The following is a 14,793-nucleotide window of genomic DNA, read 5'->3' as shown; positions in this document are numbered from 1 at the left end:
GCTATCTATGAAAAGACATCCTCTTAGCTGTGCAGATGTTATTCACTGAGAAAAGGAAAAATGTTTGAAATCATATTGAACAACTGCAGGAGGTTTTATTTGATCACAGAAAAAAAAATCCAGACCTGTATTTTCAAATCCCATTTAGACAACAATCAAAACACTGATCCAAAATAATTCCATCAAGGAGCGACAAAACAAGGGGAAATAGTTTCAAAATTTAATAGAGTAGGCTTAGACTAGATAGACAAGACATTCAAAAAGGAAAAAAAAAAAAACCAGAAAGGATGGTGAGACACTGGACTGGTTTTCCAGAGAACCTGTGGATGCCCCACTTCCCACATGTTGGAAGTGTCCCAGCCCAGATTGCATGGGGCTCTGAGCAGCCTGGTCTAGTGAGTGGTGTCCCTGTCCATGACAGGGGTGTGGAAATGAAAGATCTTTAGTGTTCCCTTCCAACCCCAGCCATTCTGTGATTCTGTGACTCAAGGACTCCCAAGCAGAAATGCTGAAAGGAAGGACAATGAAATACTCAGGAAGGGTTCTGTGTTACTGTACCATATACTACTGTCAGGTTTGTAATTTTTGTGACAATATAAATAACTGTCATGTGAGAAGTAGAAAGTTTGGCTTGCAGTCATACGCAATATTAACGAGACTTTGGCAAAGAAAGTTCAAATATTTATTGAAACACCTTGAAAAATGCTAACATTGTGGCCTTAGAGGTCAAGGTTTTTAGAACTCTTTTTGCCTTTTCTGGTGCTACAGGCCTGTTGCAGGATGTGCCCTGGAGATGGACTGTGCATCACCTCGACAATAATTCTTCTAGAGTGTCAGTTCCACGAGCTGCCTGTCTGCTCCTGTGATGGAGAACGAGCACAAACTTTTTGCATCCTCAGGCCACCAGAAAGTTTTATAAAAGAGCATACTCCAGTTCAGTAGCCATGTCCATGTTAGCACTCTGAATGATAACTGGAGGCAGAAAAATGTTTTGAGCGCCCAGCTAACGTGAAAGTCTGGCCAACATATAATCTGCAGTAGTATAAAAATAAAGAGAATCCATAGTCTGCAATCATATACAGCAGGTAAATTACACTTTTATGGGTATCTAAGGATGGTAAGGCAACAGAATTATAATAGGGACTATTAAGGAAAATACCAAGAGAAGAACTAGCAAATTTTAGTAAAACAGAAAGAAAGAGAAAATGGAAGAATCATTCATAGAATTAAGGAAAATAGAATAAGATATGGATATTAAGGGTCAAACCAGAGAGTGTCTATTAGCTCTTACCGAAGAATCACCCTGAAAAGAGTTTTTTGAGCAGTAACACATATAACACACATAGGGTTGAAGAGCCTACCCCTAAAAGTGAGTTGAACCACTACTTTGGTTAGACACATCTCAAAAGCATAAAAAAAAAATATTGGATAGAAGTTCTGATATGTCATTTTCCACAAGGCTCTCACAAACTTACTTTACTGTGGGAGCTATAGACAGTCTGAGTTGAGTGACTTCTTTTAAGTGACATTTCTAATGCACAGTATGATTTGCCTAAATGAAAGAGTCATTTGCTCTTCTTTACCAGCCCTTTTCTTTTTTTGTTTTATAATTTCAAGTTATCCTGGAGCTTATTAATAATGACTATTTTTATTTAAATTCATTATCCATAGAAAAAGCTATTCAAGAATTAATTCTGATCATTTTTTATGACCGTTTGAAATTTCACAACAACGATGTTTTTAGGAAGAAAAAAGGGAAGAAATCCTTTCATGTTTCCCTTGCTTAAATGTTTTCAAGTAGAAATTTACTTGGCAATTAACGTAAATGAAAAACCAGAACACCTCTTAACACCCTCTCTAGCTGCTGTCTCTGGCATCATGGAAATCTCTCAATAGGAGGAAAAGTTCTTGAGGCAACCAGGATGCTGAGAGAAATTTAAATACTGTGGAAGGATTTAAAGAATTCTTTTTGTCTCTTGCCCTGTTACAGGACAATGCTGAGAAGATTCTGCCTTCATCTTCTTTCCTGTCCTCCATCACATATTTTTACACACTGATAAAATCCCCTGAACATTCTCTTCCCAGGCTGAATCCTCACAGTTTTCTCATCCTCACCTTGTATATCAGATGCTCCAAGGCTTTAATTACCCTTGTGGCCCTGTGCTGGATTTACTCCAGCCCTCTCTCTTTCTTTTTTACTAGGGAACCCAGTGCTTCAAATGTGTCCCATTTACCATTTTTTCCACCAAATGGATACTCCCAAGAAAAAAAAACAAAACATTTTTACTTCAGTAAGTACCCTGGGTCCAAAGTGGACAATGCCACGGAGATTCTACTCTGTGCTTCAAAGCCTCCTCATCTTGATCTGCTGTAATTCTGTGAGCTGAGGGAGCAATCCAGTCCTAAATCAGTTTTGATTATGTTCTGCTGAGTTCCTAAATGTAAGAAACAAACAGAAAAACCTCAAGGAAAAAAATACAGTATTTTTATTAGTCCCTTATGTGATATTTTTTTATAACTCTTCTTCTGAAAAATATTGATCCTTCCCAACTCTCCACCCTTTCTTTTTCCCTTGAAGTACAAGTCAGCACAGCACTACATTGAGTACACTGACTTCTCTTGCTTGTCAAAAACATAACTGATTATTTCATCAGTGTTATTGGCACAGTCGTTGCAGAAAAAGGATCTCTTAGCTTGTTTTCCCTGATAATCTTGCTTCTTCTGCAGTAATGTAAATACTCTGTGGCAATCGTGCCTTGTTCATGGCAAATGTGAGATTTTAAAATTTTTTTTTTTGTTTTTGTTTTGTTTTGTTTTCAAAGAATGCATCTAGAACTCAGAGGCCTTTACACATAAAGCTGTAAGAAAGAGAGAAGTTTGAAAATATTGTTAAATGGTGGGTCTAAAGAAATTTCTGGAAGGATGACCCAAAGTAATGTCTGAGAATTGATCACATTTACTGTGTTTCCAGCTGTTCTGGGATGTAACTACCACTGTGGAATTGTCCAAATTTAAAGAGTCTGAATACATGCATGGTCATCATGTGTGCCTGAGAACAGGAACTGAATCACCTGCAAAATCTGTCTTTGAGGACACCATTTACAGCTACTTCAGTAGAAAGAGATCCTTATGCTTTATCAGGCTCTGGGAAGGTTGAGCTCTGCTTCCATAAAAGTCAAGAAACCTTAGGCCTTCATCTATTTTAATGACTATTTTCCGTTTTCAATTTGTAACATATAGATCTATGGAAAAGGTTTCTTTGTGCAATAAATATCCCAAGTGCCACTACTCCCAAATAAACATTTTAAATAAATTATTCATGCCATTTAAAAATGTGTTCAAATTTTACCTCTGTTACAGTTGGTGTAAAAATTCTCTTTCAAAATGAATTTTTCACTCCTTGTTATTTAACTGAACTATGTCTACACAGAAAAAATTTAACATTAAAAAGACATAAGCAAGAGTGTGGCAAACACAACCATTATTGGTTTAGATAAGTGTGATTTCAGTACATTCGTCAGCAATGTATGGAAGTACTGCTGGTTGTTTTTTACTTCCCTGTTTTAAGATAGATATTTTTTAAGTGAACTTTTCCTTGAGCAAAAAAAATTTTTAGTGTCCTACAAGATTTACTGCTCCATAACTACTGTTCTTGGTATACCAGACTCTGTTAATGCGAGTAATAAAAATATTAAATCTTGAATGGCTGAAAAACTCTGGGAAAATTATATATCTCCTAAGAAAAATCCTATTTTATGTATTCTATGTACTTTGGATAACATAGATTAGCTTAAAAATACAATATTTTGTTCCTCTTTTTAAGAAAAATTGCTTAACATCCAGATATTTGCCAACTCAAACTGTTATTTATTAGAAAAAATTCATTACTTACTTTGAAAATCTGAACAAGCAAGCAATGAAAAACAAATTTTCTGTTCTACTTAAGGATCTTGTAAGTTTTAAATTTTTACACAAAGACAATTCAGATTTTTTCTTAAGTTATAGAAGACGTGTGATACTGCAATCTGGTTTTGAAGTCAGTTGAAGCGTGCCTATGACAGTTATTTAAAAAAAAACTATTACCTTTGGGTGTAAAAATAATTCACTATAAATCAGAAGTTCATGCTCATGTGCAGTAGTGTGCTTAATTCCTCACCTTACTAAGATTTATAACAGATATAGAAGGAGAATAAAACAACATGTTACAAAGACAGGAGGAAAAGCAAGTGAGGTTAGTAAATTGGGATCACCACATTTAGAAAAGATATAAGAGAATTTTTATTCTTGGAATACAGCATGCTGAGAAACAAAACTGAGCACTCTAATCTTCTAAAACTCATCAGAAGTAAAACTAATGAAATAAAATGTTGTGTAACCAACATGGTTAACCTTTGAAACCACTTGCTGTATCAATATGCTTGAAGATGTCAAGAGCTCAGAATATCTCATTAAAACAGCAGATGTCTCCTTATGAATAAGAGCTTCTGAAGTTGTAGGTCTGAAATTGAATTAAAAGATAAGTGTGGGTATAAATTATGGGGTTTAGATCACATGTTTCATACCAGTCTTGCACTAAAAACAATGTTTTTCTGAATTTTCTATCATTATTTATTGGTTGATCTTTTCTTGAAATCACAGCTAAGCAGTTTCATCATGATCATTTTAAGAAGTGGATATGTGGGCAGTTGGACGGTTCTTTTATCACTTGGACAAATGAATAAACTCAAAATCATGTGTTTCCTTTCCTTCAGGCTTGTTAATGTATATAAATAAAGAAATCTCCACAAAGATTTCACTGACTGTCGATAGTCTTTGCTCACTTGTATCACATGTAAGTCAGCCATTATTACCCAGTTCCAGTGAAAATAGGAACAGTGATGTCTCTTAGTAAGAAAGCTCTGAATCCCAGACATTCTAATCTGGGCAATAGTGAAAATATACAGCATATTTTACAGAATCACAGACTCATAGAATGGCCTGGCTTGGAAGGGACCTTAAAGATCATCTCATTCCAGCCCTTCTGCCATGAGCAGGGACACCTTACACTAGACCAGGTTGCTCAGAGCCCCATCCCACTTGACCTTGAACACTTCAAGGGTGGGACATCCACAATTTGTACCATGGCCTCACCACCCTCACAGTCAAGAATTTCTTCCTACTATCTAATCAAAACCTGCTTTCTTTCAGTTTGAAGTCCATTCCCACTAACCCTGTCACTCCAGATCCTTGTAAATAGTCTCTCTCCATCTTTCCTGAGGACTCCCTTCAGGCACTGGAAGGCCACAATTAGGTCAATCCAAAGACTTGATTTCTCCAACCTGAACACTCCCAGCTCTCCCAGCGTTTCCTCCCAGCAGAGCTGCTCCATCCCTCTGATGCCCTTGGTGCCTGCTCTGGGCTGGCTCCAGCAGGTGCCTGTCCTTGCTGTGCTGGGAGCCCAGAGCTGGATGCAGCCCTGCAGGTGGGGGCTCAGCAGAGGGGGCAGAGCCCTGCAAATGGCAGGTTCTGGATTCCCAAAACACACTACCTGCTCATGTCTGGCTTCCAGTCCACCCCCAACACAATATAGAAATGTAACCCAAAGGCATCCATAAACTCTTTCCCTTTATGTCTAATTTTATATTCTATAGGTCACCTTTCTTTGGTCTGTAGTTTTTAGTCTTTGCTCTTAATGAAAGCATAGATGTCTCAATAAGGGTGATTTAAATTTTGTTCCGCATGTCTCTGAAATCCATCGTGATTCAAAGCACTGCAGGGAAGAAGTTTCACAGTCACAGAACAGCAGCTGAGAAAGGTCTGTGTTTTGCACACACAACCACTTTAAAAACAACTGCTCTTCAAATTCTCACCATGTAGCAACCATTCTTTGCTAATCCTCATGCTGAAATAACTTCTGCACATCTTGGCTCAGGTCAGAAAATCCTGTTGCCTCTTCTTCAGTGCTTCAGTAATAAAATATTCTTGAAGCTCCCTTCAATTAAATTAATATTGCACTAAACCAGATATTATTACTTGTATGATCTGGTAATACAGTTCATGGAGGAATAGTTCTCATTGAAGAGATGGTAACAAATGGCTGGTGGGACTTCAGTAACTAAAACCAGGTTTTTACACTTGTCAGGCATGAAGGTGAAAGTTCTAATGAGTTAAGGAAATGTAGTAATTTACAAAGCATTGTTTGGTAGCATTCATAATATCACCAAGTTGGAAAAAAAAAAGAAAGAAAGAAAGTATCTTTGCTCTGGAAATTATATGAAATAAACCACTGCTAACTGATAGGAAAGAAGGGAACTACCATGAAAAAGTCTGTTTGTAAGTACCCATAAAAGAGAAAAAGTACACACCTGCCATGTTGCTGAATATGTAGGCAATTATACAGAGCCAGCTGGAGTATCTTAGCACTGGCAGTCTCATTCCAAGGTAAAATAATAAACATGTCCATAATCCTGCCCAAATATCTGTACCTGATAGTGATGGGGTAAAACTGTTTCTGGTTCATGGTTTTTGAGTGACTGATCTGAGAAGAGGAATAAAGTCACACGTACAGAAATGTGGGAACATTGAACATACGGAAATCTGCCTCCAGAGTCCGGAGAAGTTAACTTGTCTCTCTCTCAAATGCTACTTTTGCTGCACCAGACACAGAAGTGTACAATGTTTCCTTCAGACATATAAATTCAGGTTATTGATTTCTTCGTCAGCACAATGTTTCATATTGTAACTAAATTAGCACACTGTACTTCAAGCAACCTTGCTATCTCCAAAAATTAAGCAGGCAGCCTTACCTGGACAAAATTATTTTATATTCATCCTTGTCATTATTCAGTTCCAGAAATGATGCAAAGAATTATCCCTTCTCCCCCCAAAAAAATAATCTGTGAATCTCTTCTTACTATCTGAACAATTTCAGATTTGTTTTAAGTTTCTCTAGCAGAAAGGAGAGCTGTTTATTTAAAAATGTCTTGAAACAGAGTGGAAACAACAAATTTGTCTCTTTCTCATAAAATGTTTATCCAAAATCATAGTAATTTTAGATCTTTATGAAAGTTATATCTTTATGAAAGTCCCTATAAGATTATAAGAACTTGAAACATAAATGTGGTGTAAACATTTATGAAACTCTTTTGTTTATTGTGCATCATTTCCTCACCACAATAATGCTGCTGTTCACTGTTGTATAATTTATCTTAGTGCCACTTCAATTGTGTTTGCAGTTTTCATAGGAAAGCATCCTAGTTGGGATAATTACTCACTTTGGAGATGATCAGCAATTTTGTTCATAAGCACCTCTGAAAATTACCCTATTGGCAGAAGACATTATCCTGCAAGGGCAACATATTGTGCTGCTTAGAAGGGGTATTTTGTCTTTTCTCTTTTCCTTTTTTCTCCCCCTTCCTGTTCCCCAAAACATTTGACAATTGCTCACAAGATGTGCCAATTTCCTTACAGCTCCTCACAAGTTATTTTCAGATATACAATCTCTGTGCTTTTTTTTTTTTTTTTTTTTTTTTGTAACTGTGCCATTGCCATACGTTCCCCTAAAATTCATAGCTAATTTTAAGGTGCTCCCTTAACATTTAAGTTTTGAAGACATGTAAGCAAATCCAGCTGGATTTTCTGGCAGCTTGGATGTCCGTTGGGGAACATGCATCTCAGGATAAATATCCATTATCAAATCATCACCAAGATTTCAGTTTCTATATTTAATTGCATTTGCATTGAACATGCAATTATCAATCAACTTAAAAATAAAATAATCCTTGTAAAAACACCATGGAGATGTTTCTTGACAAGTTCAGTCACAGCAAGTTTACACATCCTCAGTTCTTGTAAACTGACTCAAGTGCAGTGATGAGAGCTTGAAATGTTTCTGTTGCCAGAGCCTAATTCTGCTGCTTTTATTCACATGGGAGGACAGACTCCTGTATAAATAATCTCACTGAGCAAAACAAGTAAGCAACATGGGGGAAAATTAATTCCTGCTGTCTTTTTGCAAACTTCACAGCTAGTAAATCTTTGTGGGAGAAAAGCTGCACATGATAGCACAGTTGTGAAAGCTGGAGGCTACTGTGTAAAAGACAGGGAACTTACAGATATATCCACTTTGATTCTGAATGTGATACCCCAAAAGATCTAAGGTACCAATCATACGTGATTAGTAACATTAGGTAATACTTTCCCTTCTATTCCCCTGAGATTTTCCTGGCAAGATTTTCCAGTCACTGGAGTTGTGTTTTAATTGCTTTGGGAACCTATCAAACCTACCAAAGGTTGAGTTCCTCACCTTTGAAATAACTGCCCCAGCAGAATGATCTTTATACTTCTTGATGCTGCTCCTCTTAGCAGTTCACATGGGATAATACTCTCGTTTGTTTCTGCTCTTGATTTTATTTTATTTTTTTAATTTAAAACGTTCTTAGCATATGCTTTTCTGCCAGCATATTTGTTATACATGCTGTATTATCCAGAAATCATGTTTTCTTGTGCCCTAGTCTCAGCACAGCCATTAAACTCCATGTCAGCCTTCCTCCCAGCAAACAGCACACTCTAAGGAATAACACTATAAGCCAAATCATGGGAAATAATACAGGTCTGACTGCTACTGGTACTAATTAATGTTTTACAGCACTTTGAAATTCTCATCTTTTGGTTCATTTAATGTATGGTCACGAGCACCAAGAGCTTTGGATGGCAGAAAATTTGTGCTTTATTTCTGCATCTCTCTAATCCCTGCTTGTGTGACCTCAGCATGATTTGCTGTTGTGGTTCACTGTGGGACACTTTTATTTACAGATCTTTATTTCCTAACTAATGAGTTGTTCCATAAGAGCAGAAACAATGAAACCCTGCACACTTATGTACTTTATCCCCTCCTCCCCTCCTCTCTCTGTCCCTCCACTGCGGAGGAGGGACTGAACATACCCTAACATGCATTTTAGGTGGGATATGTGACACAGTACTTTGGCTACATGCCTACTGATGGGCAAACCAGCTGCTGCCTCTTCCTTCAGGGAGGCCTCTGTATTTCACAGTGGTATTACAAGAATGTCATTATTTTTGAGCTTTATACTCATCTTTTGCTGGTTTACTCCATTGCTTCAGAGCAGTGAAATGTTCCTCTTTTCCTTGAAAAGCTGGACTGACAACAGATTTCTCCAAATGCTGTACCAATATGTTGTGGACAGCCTAGATGATGTGTTCTGGTGACTGCTGCAGACAAGGCAGAGCTCTCAGAACAAGGAATCCTATTTGGAAGAAGAGCATCCTCACCTGATTTCAAAGGAGCAAGAACTAGTCACTCAGACCTGACACTGGTGAAATTCTCATCATATTGGTAACTTAAAATAAGCAAACTTGGGATAGCAGCATTCTTATGGGCAAGAAACCTCCAACTTGCTTCTATATTGTGTTGTGGTGGGGCATGTGTACATGGATTTATTTCCTTTAACCTGTGCAGATCAAGGTGTTTCTGACCCTCAGCCATAGGGTGATAGATGTTCAGGTATATGTCCAAGTTATTTGGTTTTATTTATTAACACTTATTTTATTTTCTCTAATTATTCCACTTTTTCTGGATGAAAATGCTCCAAAAGATTAAATTTGATAAAACTTGCAACCTACCCAATTGATAGTGAGGGTTTATTGCTCTTTGCCAAGCAAATTTTATTTTTAAGGTTTTTATCTAATAATTGCTTTCATTACCTTTCTATATTAATTTATTAATGATGTCTCTTCCTGTAGTTGGGTACTAGGGCTAATGGAACCTTTACACCTGGGAAAATTTCACCAAAAAATTTCCTGCGCTGTGCTTTCCTGAACCTGCACTAAAGGCTGGTGCCAAAAGCTCCTGCAATTAAGAATCTCTCAAGACATTCATGAGCAGAGCACCTCCTAAACATAAATCCCATTCTGACCTGTAAGGCTTTGCTGAGGCTGCCATATTTTGGATTTCCAAAACTTTATGAGGAATATCAGTTCAATTCCACTTAAATATATATGAACCTGTTCCTTTTATACTATATTACAAAATCTTTAGCTTAAGAGCAGAACTGTGAGGTGTGGAGCTGAGCAATATGATTCTGATTTACGTGGTGTAGATCAACCAATCAATGGCAAAAAGCCCTCACATTCCCTTCCACCAGCATTTTCTGTTCACTCTATTTTATCCCCAAGTGTCCTAAAACCACCTTCTGAGGAAAGAATTTGGACTTTCTCCCCTATCTTGTTCTTCCCAGAAAAATATTTCTTCTTCCTATATTTCAGAATTTTGTAGACTACTGTGCAGCAGGAGCCAAGCTGGAGATACTGATCATGTCGTTTGTATTAGTTTGCTGCAAAGGGACTCCTTGTCTCCCTCCTCCTCCCCAAATCCTCTTGAAAAGGCCAAGGGAAGGGTTGGGAAAAAATATTAGGGATGTGTTAATTTGGATTAATCCTTTATTATCCACTATCACCGCTTCACATTAATATAAATCTACTTCTATCTCCTTCCATATATCATACAGGTGGTAAGGTGACAAATTTATGGAATCTGCTTTGGAGCCTATAGCTTAATTAACCCCTTCAGGAAAGAATTACCTCTTCAAAGTCAAGCTGGACAAAAAAAACCCACCCTTTTATGCAGGTTGCAGTTTTGTTTTTTTTTGTCCTTACAAAGCAAGATCCTCAGCCAGACAGCACCAAAGCATCCAAACGGTAAGCAATTTATTTTTTTATCGGTTTTATTTCACGTAGCCGCGAATAGCAGAGGTATTCGGCTATTACTCTGGAGTAATAACAGAAGTCAAACCGAGTGAATTCCTAGACAGCCGAATGAGCACAAGCCCGACGGGATTAGTTACAGGGGCACCCGTACGCGGGGCTCGCTTCCCGCGGGCGCAGCAAAGGCGCATCCCGGCCCCCGCAGCCCGCTCCGGGGGGAACGGGGCCGCCAAGGGAGCATCCCCGCCCGCGGGCAGCGGAGCCGCGCTCTCCCGGGATGCTGGGGGGGGGCTTCCCAGTGGGATTCTCCCCCGAGCCGCCGCCTCTCCGCTTTAGGCTGGGTCCCCTCCGTCAGCGGCGGGGGCAGCGGGCTCCGGAGGGGCGAGCGGGGAGGGACGCGCGGGGAGATCGGGGAAGGGATCCAGAAGGGGATGCGGGGTGGGATGCAGGGGGAGATCGGGGAAGCGATGCAGGGTGGGATGCAGGGTGAGATGCAGGAGGGGATCCACGAGGGGATGCAGGGTGGGATGCTCCGGTGCTGCCGCCACCTCTCAGAGCGGCGGAGGAATCTGCGGGTCCGGCGCTCGCCGCCGCGGCGGGTGCGAGTGCGGCGGAGGGATCGCGGTTCTGCCGTGCGCCCGCCCCCTGCGCGGCGGCGCGGCCCCGCCGATATAGCGCGGCGCGGGAGGCGCGGCCGGCACTTGGCGAGCGGCGCTCCGCGGGTGCGGGGCTGCGCGGGCAGCGGCGGCGGCAGCAGCAGGGACAGGGTTTGCCTGGGCTGGCCGAGCATCCTCCGACTTGGAACTGTCCACCGGCGAGAGCTCCTGAACATGAGCCTCCTGCCTCTCTACCTGCTCGGATTGCTCCTCAGTAGCGGGCAAGGTAGGAGCGGAGCGCGGCCGCCTTTTTCCTTTTTTTTTTTCCTTTTATTTTTTTTTTTTTTTGCTTTAATTATTATTCTTGCCTATGCTGTCCACTCGCTCAAAAGAAACGGAGAAAAAAAATTAAAGCAATGCATTATCCTGGAACCAAATTAAGAAGGACCTAAAACTTGCTTCATCGCCCACCTTTTTCTTTTCTTTTTTTTTTTTTTTCGTTACAGTCTTCAAGAGGTGTCATTTATGAGGAGGAAAATAAAAAAAGCTGGACAGTGCTAAGTGCACTTAGCTGCTTTGTATAGGATTTTGCCTTTTTGTGGTTTTTTTTGTGCCTGGTAAATGTTTGAGAGAGATGAAGCGATTACACAAAATCTGCCGAGCACTGGTCTTTAAAATCCGCGTCTGCCCGAGGGGAAGGCAGTGTGGGCTTCGTTCATAGGAGCAGGGAGAAGTGCCGGCGGTAGAGTCCGTGAGAAACCTGACCTGAAGTCTCCCTCTCGGGGTTTCTCCTCTCTGGAAATCCCTTCCCCGCTCGCTGCCGGGACACCGAGCCCCGGCTCGGGGTGGCGCGGAGGGGAGGGCGCTGTCGGGGCCGCGGGGCTGTGCGCGGGTGCGGAGGAGCCCGTGTGCCACAGAATGGCACGACGGGGTGCGGGGGCAGGTGCGGGCGCGCCGGGCTGAAGCCTTCGGGCACGCTTCGTCCTTTGCATATGTATTTGCAAATATTTATATATATATAGATATATATATATATATATGTGTGTGTGTGTTGGTGTTTATACACATACGTACAGTGCTTCGAGATACGCGGACTCGGGGGTTGTGGTGCGGCCACTGGGTTTGGTCTGTTTTTTGGGGCTGACATACATACATATATATATATATATATATACACACACACACATATATATATGTATATATTTAGGTATTTATTTGTTTATTTTTGGATGTCCCCAGCGTAGCTACTTAAGGATTTGTGCTCCTGGAAGAGCCTGGGCGGGAAGGGGCGCCGGGAGGGGCGCAGCCGGTGGCTGAGGAATAACCACAGCGGTGTTTGGAAACTGTTCGGGCAAGTTCCCGGCGTCCGGCCGGGGCTGAGCCGCGCTGGGCTGTCCGTGCCCCCGCTCCTGCTGCTCCTCTGCCCTGTTCGAGGCTGCCTTCCCTGCACCTGCGGGGTGGGCGGCGGCCCCGCTTCCCAAGGAGGTTTTGGGGGGAAATAAACCCCACCCAGCCCCAGCGCCCCAGCGGGATGGCAGCGGGGCCGGCCCGGGCTGCGTTGCCGCCGCCGGGCGCCAGGGGGCGGCCGAGCTCCACGGCGGCGCCGGGCAGCGCCCGGGACGGGGCGGCCTCGCCCCGCTGCAAACGGGATGGAGCGGGCTGCATGTGCCGCCGTGAGGGGCGGGTGGGGCTGCATGTGCCGCCGTGAGGGGCGGGTGGGGCTGGATGTGTCACCCACGGTGTCCTGTGCGGGGCTGGCAGGGCTGGATGTGCCACCGTGAGGGGCTGGAAAGGCTGAATGTGCCACCCACGGTGTCCTGTGCGGGGCTGGATGTCACCCACGTTGTCCTGTGCGGGGCTGGATGTGCATTCCACGGTGTCCTGTGCGGGCTGCAAGGGCTGAATGGGCATCCCACGGTGTCCTGTGTGTCACCGACGGTGTCCTGTGCCGGGCTGGCAGGGCTGGATGTGCCACCGTGCGGGGCTGCAAGGGCTGGATATGCCACCCACGGTGTCCTGTGCGAAGCTGGATGTCACCCATGGTGTCTTGTGCTGGGCAGAGTGTGCCACCCACGGTGTCCCGTGCAGGGACAGTGACATTTGTGGCCCTTAAGGAGGGGACAGGGGTCAGGCATGATGCCTCGGGGTACCAAGAACCGCATCTGCCAAGTCTTCTTCCATGCATCCGTGGCTAAGCCTGCCATCCAGGCGGTTTCTTTCGGCCACAATTAGTAAAAAGAGAGCACCAGGTGCTCTCAATCTCTACAGAAAATACTCCCCTGGTTTTTCCGAGGAGCAGCGAGTGATTCGGGAGCGCTCCGGAGGCTTTTGGGTCCAGCCGGCACTGGGATGGCAGAGGAGGAGATCGGGAACGCTTCCTGCAGGCTTTGCATGGATCCACCTGGTGCAAGGATGGAGATGTGGAATGCACCTCCTCCTTTAAAGGAGGAAGGGTAGAAAGCGACTTTGCAATCCTCCCACGCTGCAGAAATCACACTTCACATAGTTTAGGTTTCTTACTATCACAAATGTCAGGAGATAAATAATGGAGTGGAATTACAGATGCTATTAAACCGCGTTTTAAAAATTATAGGATATGTGTGGGGGGGGGATGGAAAGAAGAGGAGGAAAGCTGAATTAACCCAATATTGATAGTAAGTTATTTCCCTCAATTTAAAGAAACAACTTCATTTTATTCTTTTTAGTAAAGGAAGGGAATTGCAGTGGCAGAGTACAATTTTTTAAATGACTGTAGAAGTAACAGAAATATGCAGCCTCAATCCACAGCAGGGCATAGTAAATGGGAATGGGAGAACATCTGCATATGGAAAATACACCCATTTATATTGCTAGGGAAGAAACATTTTCTACAGTGATGTTGGGGGGGGAGTTTATTTTAAATTTTAATGAGCATTATTGACGTGATTTGTTGTACATGGGTTTTTTTGACCCCACTTTGAAGTAATCTTGAGAATTTCTTGAAGTGAATCAAATTATTTGAGAGGCTGTTCCAAAAGCTCTTGGGGATTTTTTTTTTTTTTTGGGGGGGGAATGCAGGGGTGAGGAACACTTACATCATCAAATGAAGATTGTGGTGCTTGTGAGGGTTGCTTTTTTGGTTTGTTTTTAAGAAAGGCATTATTATGTGAGTATTAAATGATTATGACTTTTCAAATAGTTTGGATGGCTGAGAAAAAGTTAGTAACTACATTTGGATCGTTCGCTTTGGAAATATTGCAACTCCTGGGTTCAGGATTTATATTGTGAAGGATGTAGCTGCAGTAGATTTTATGAAGAATGACTGAAGCCTTTTCTTTGAGAAGTGCTGGTGTTCAAGACTGGAGAGAGGGAACTGTGCTGTGTTTGTTCTGTTCCAGAAAATCAGAGCAGTTTGAGAACAAGCAGCAGACAGGCACCCCCTCCCCCAGCCCCTCACGTTAAGAGCTTATGAATGTCATAATTATCTACCAAATAGTCCCTCTCCTAATTTCATCAC

General features: G+C 42.2%; 1 protein-coding gene across 2 annotated transcripts in view; it reads left to right on the top strand.

Annotated features, from left to right (window-relative positions):
* The first annotated feature begins 11,143 nt into the window (after positions 1–11,143).
* Positions 11,144–14,793, top strand: part of NCAM2 (neural cell adhesion molecule 2) — a 268,868-nt gene continuing 265,218 nt past the window's right edge. For both annotated transcript variants that reach the window (XM_074536167.1, XM_074536168.1), the window contains exon 1: positions 11,144–11,583. In XM_074536167.1, coding sequence (XP_074392268.1) covers positions 11,145–11,583 — 439 coding nt within the window. In that variant the 5' untranslated portion in view covers position 11,144. The remainder of the gene's footprint in view (positions 11,584–14,793) is intronic.

Source organism: Zonotrichia albicollis, chromosome 2, assembly GCF_047830755.1.
Source record: "Zonotrichia albicollis isolate bZonAlb1 chromosome 2, bZonAlb1.hap1, whole genome shotgun sequence".
NCBI lineage: Eukaryota > Metazoa > Chordata > Aves > Passeriformes > Passerellidae > Zonotrichia > Zonotrichia albicollis.
Note: the sequence above shows the minus strand (reverse complement) of the source record. Positions and strands in the feature narration are given on the sequence as shown.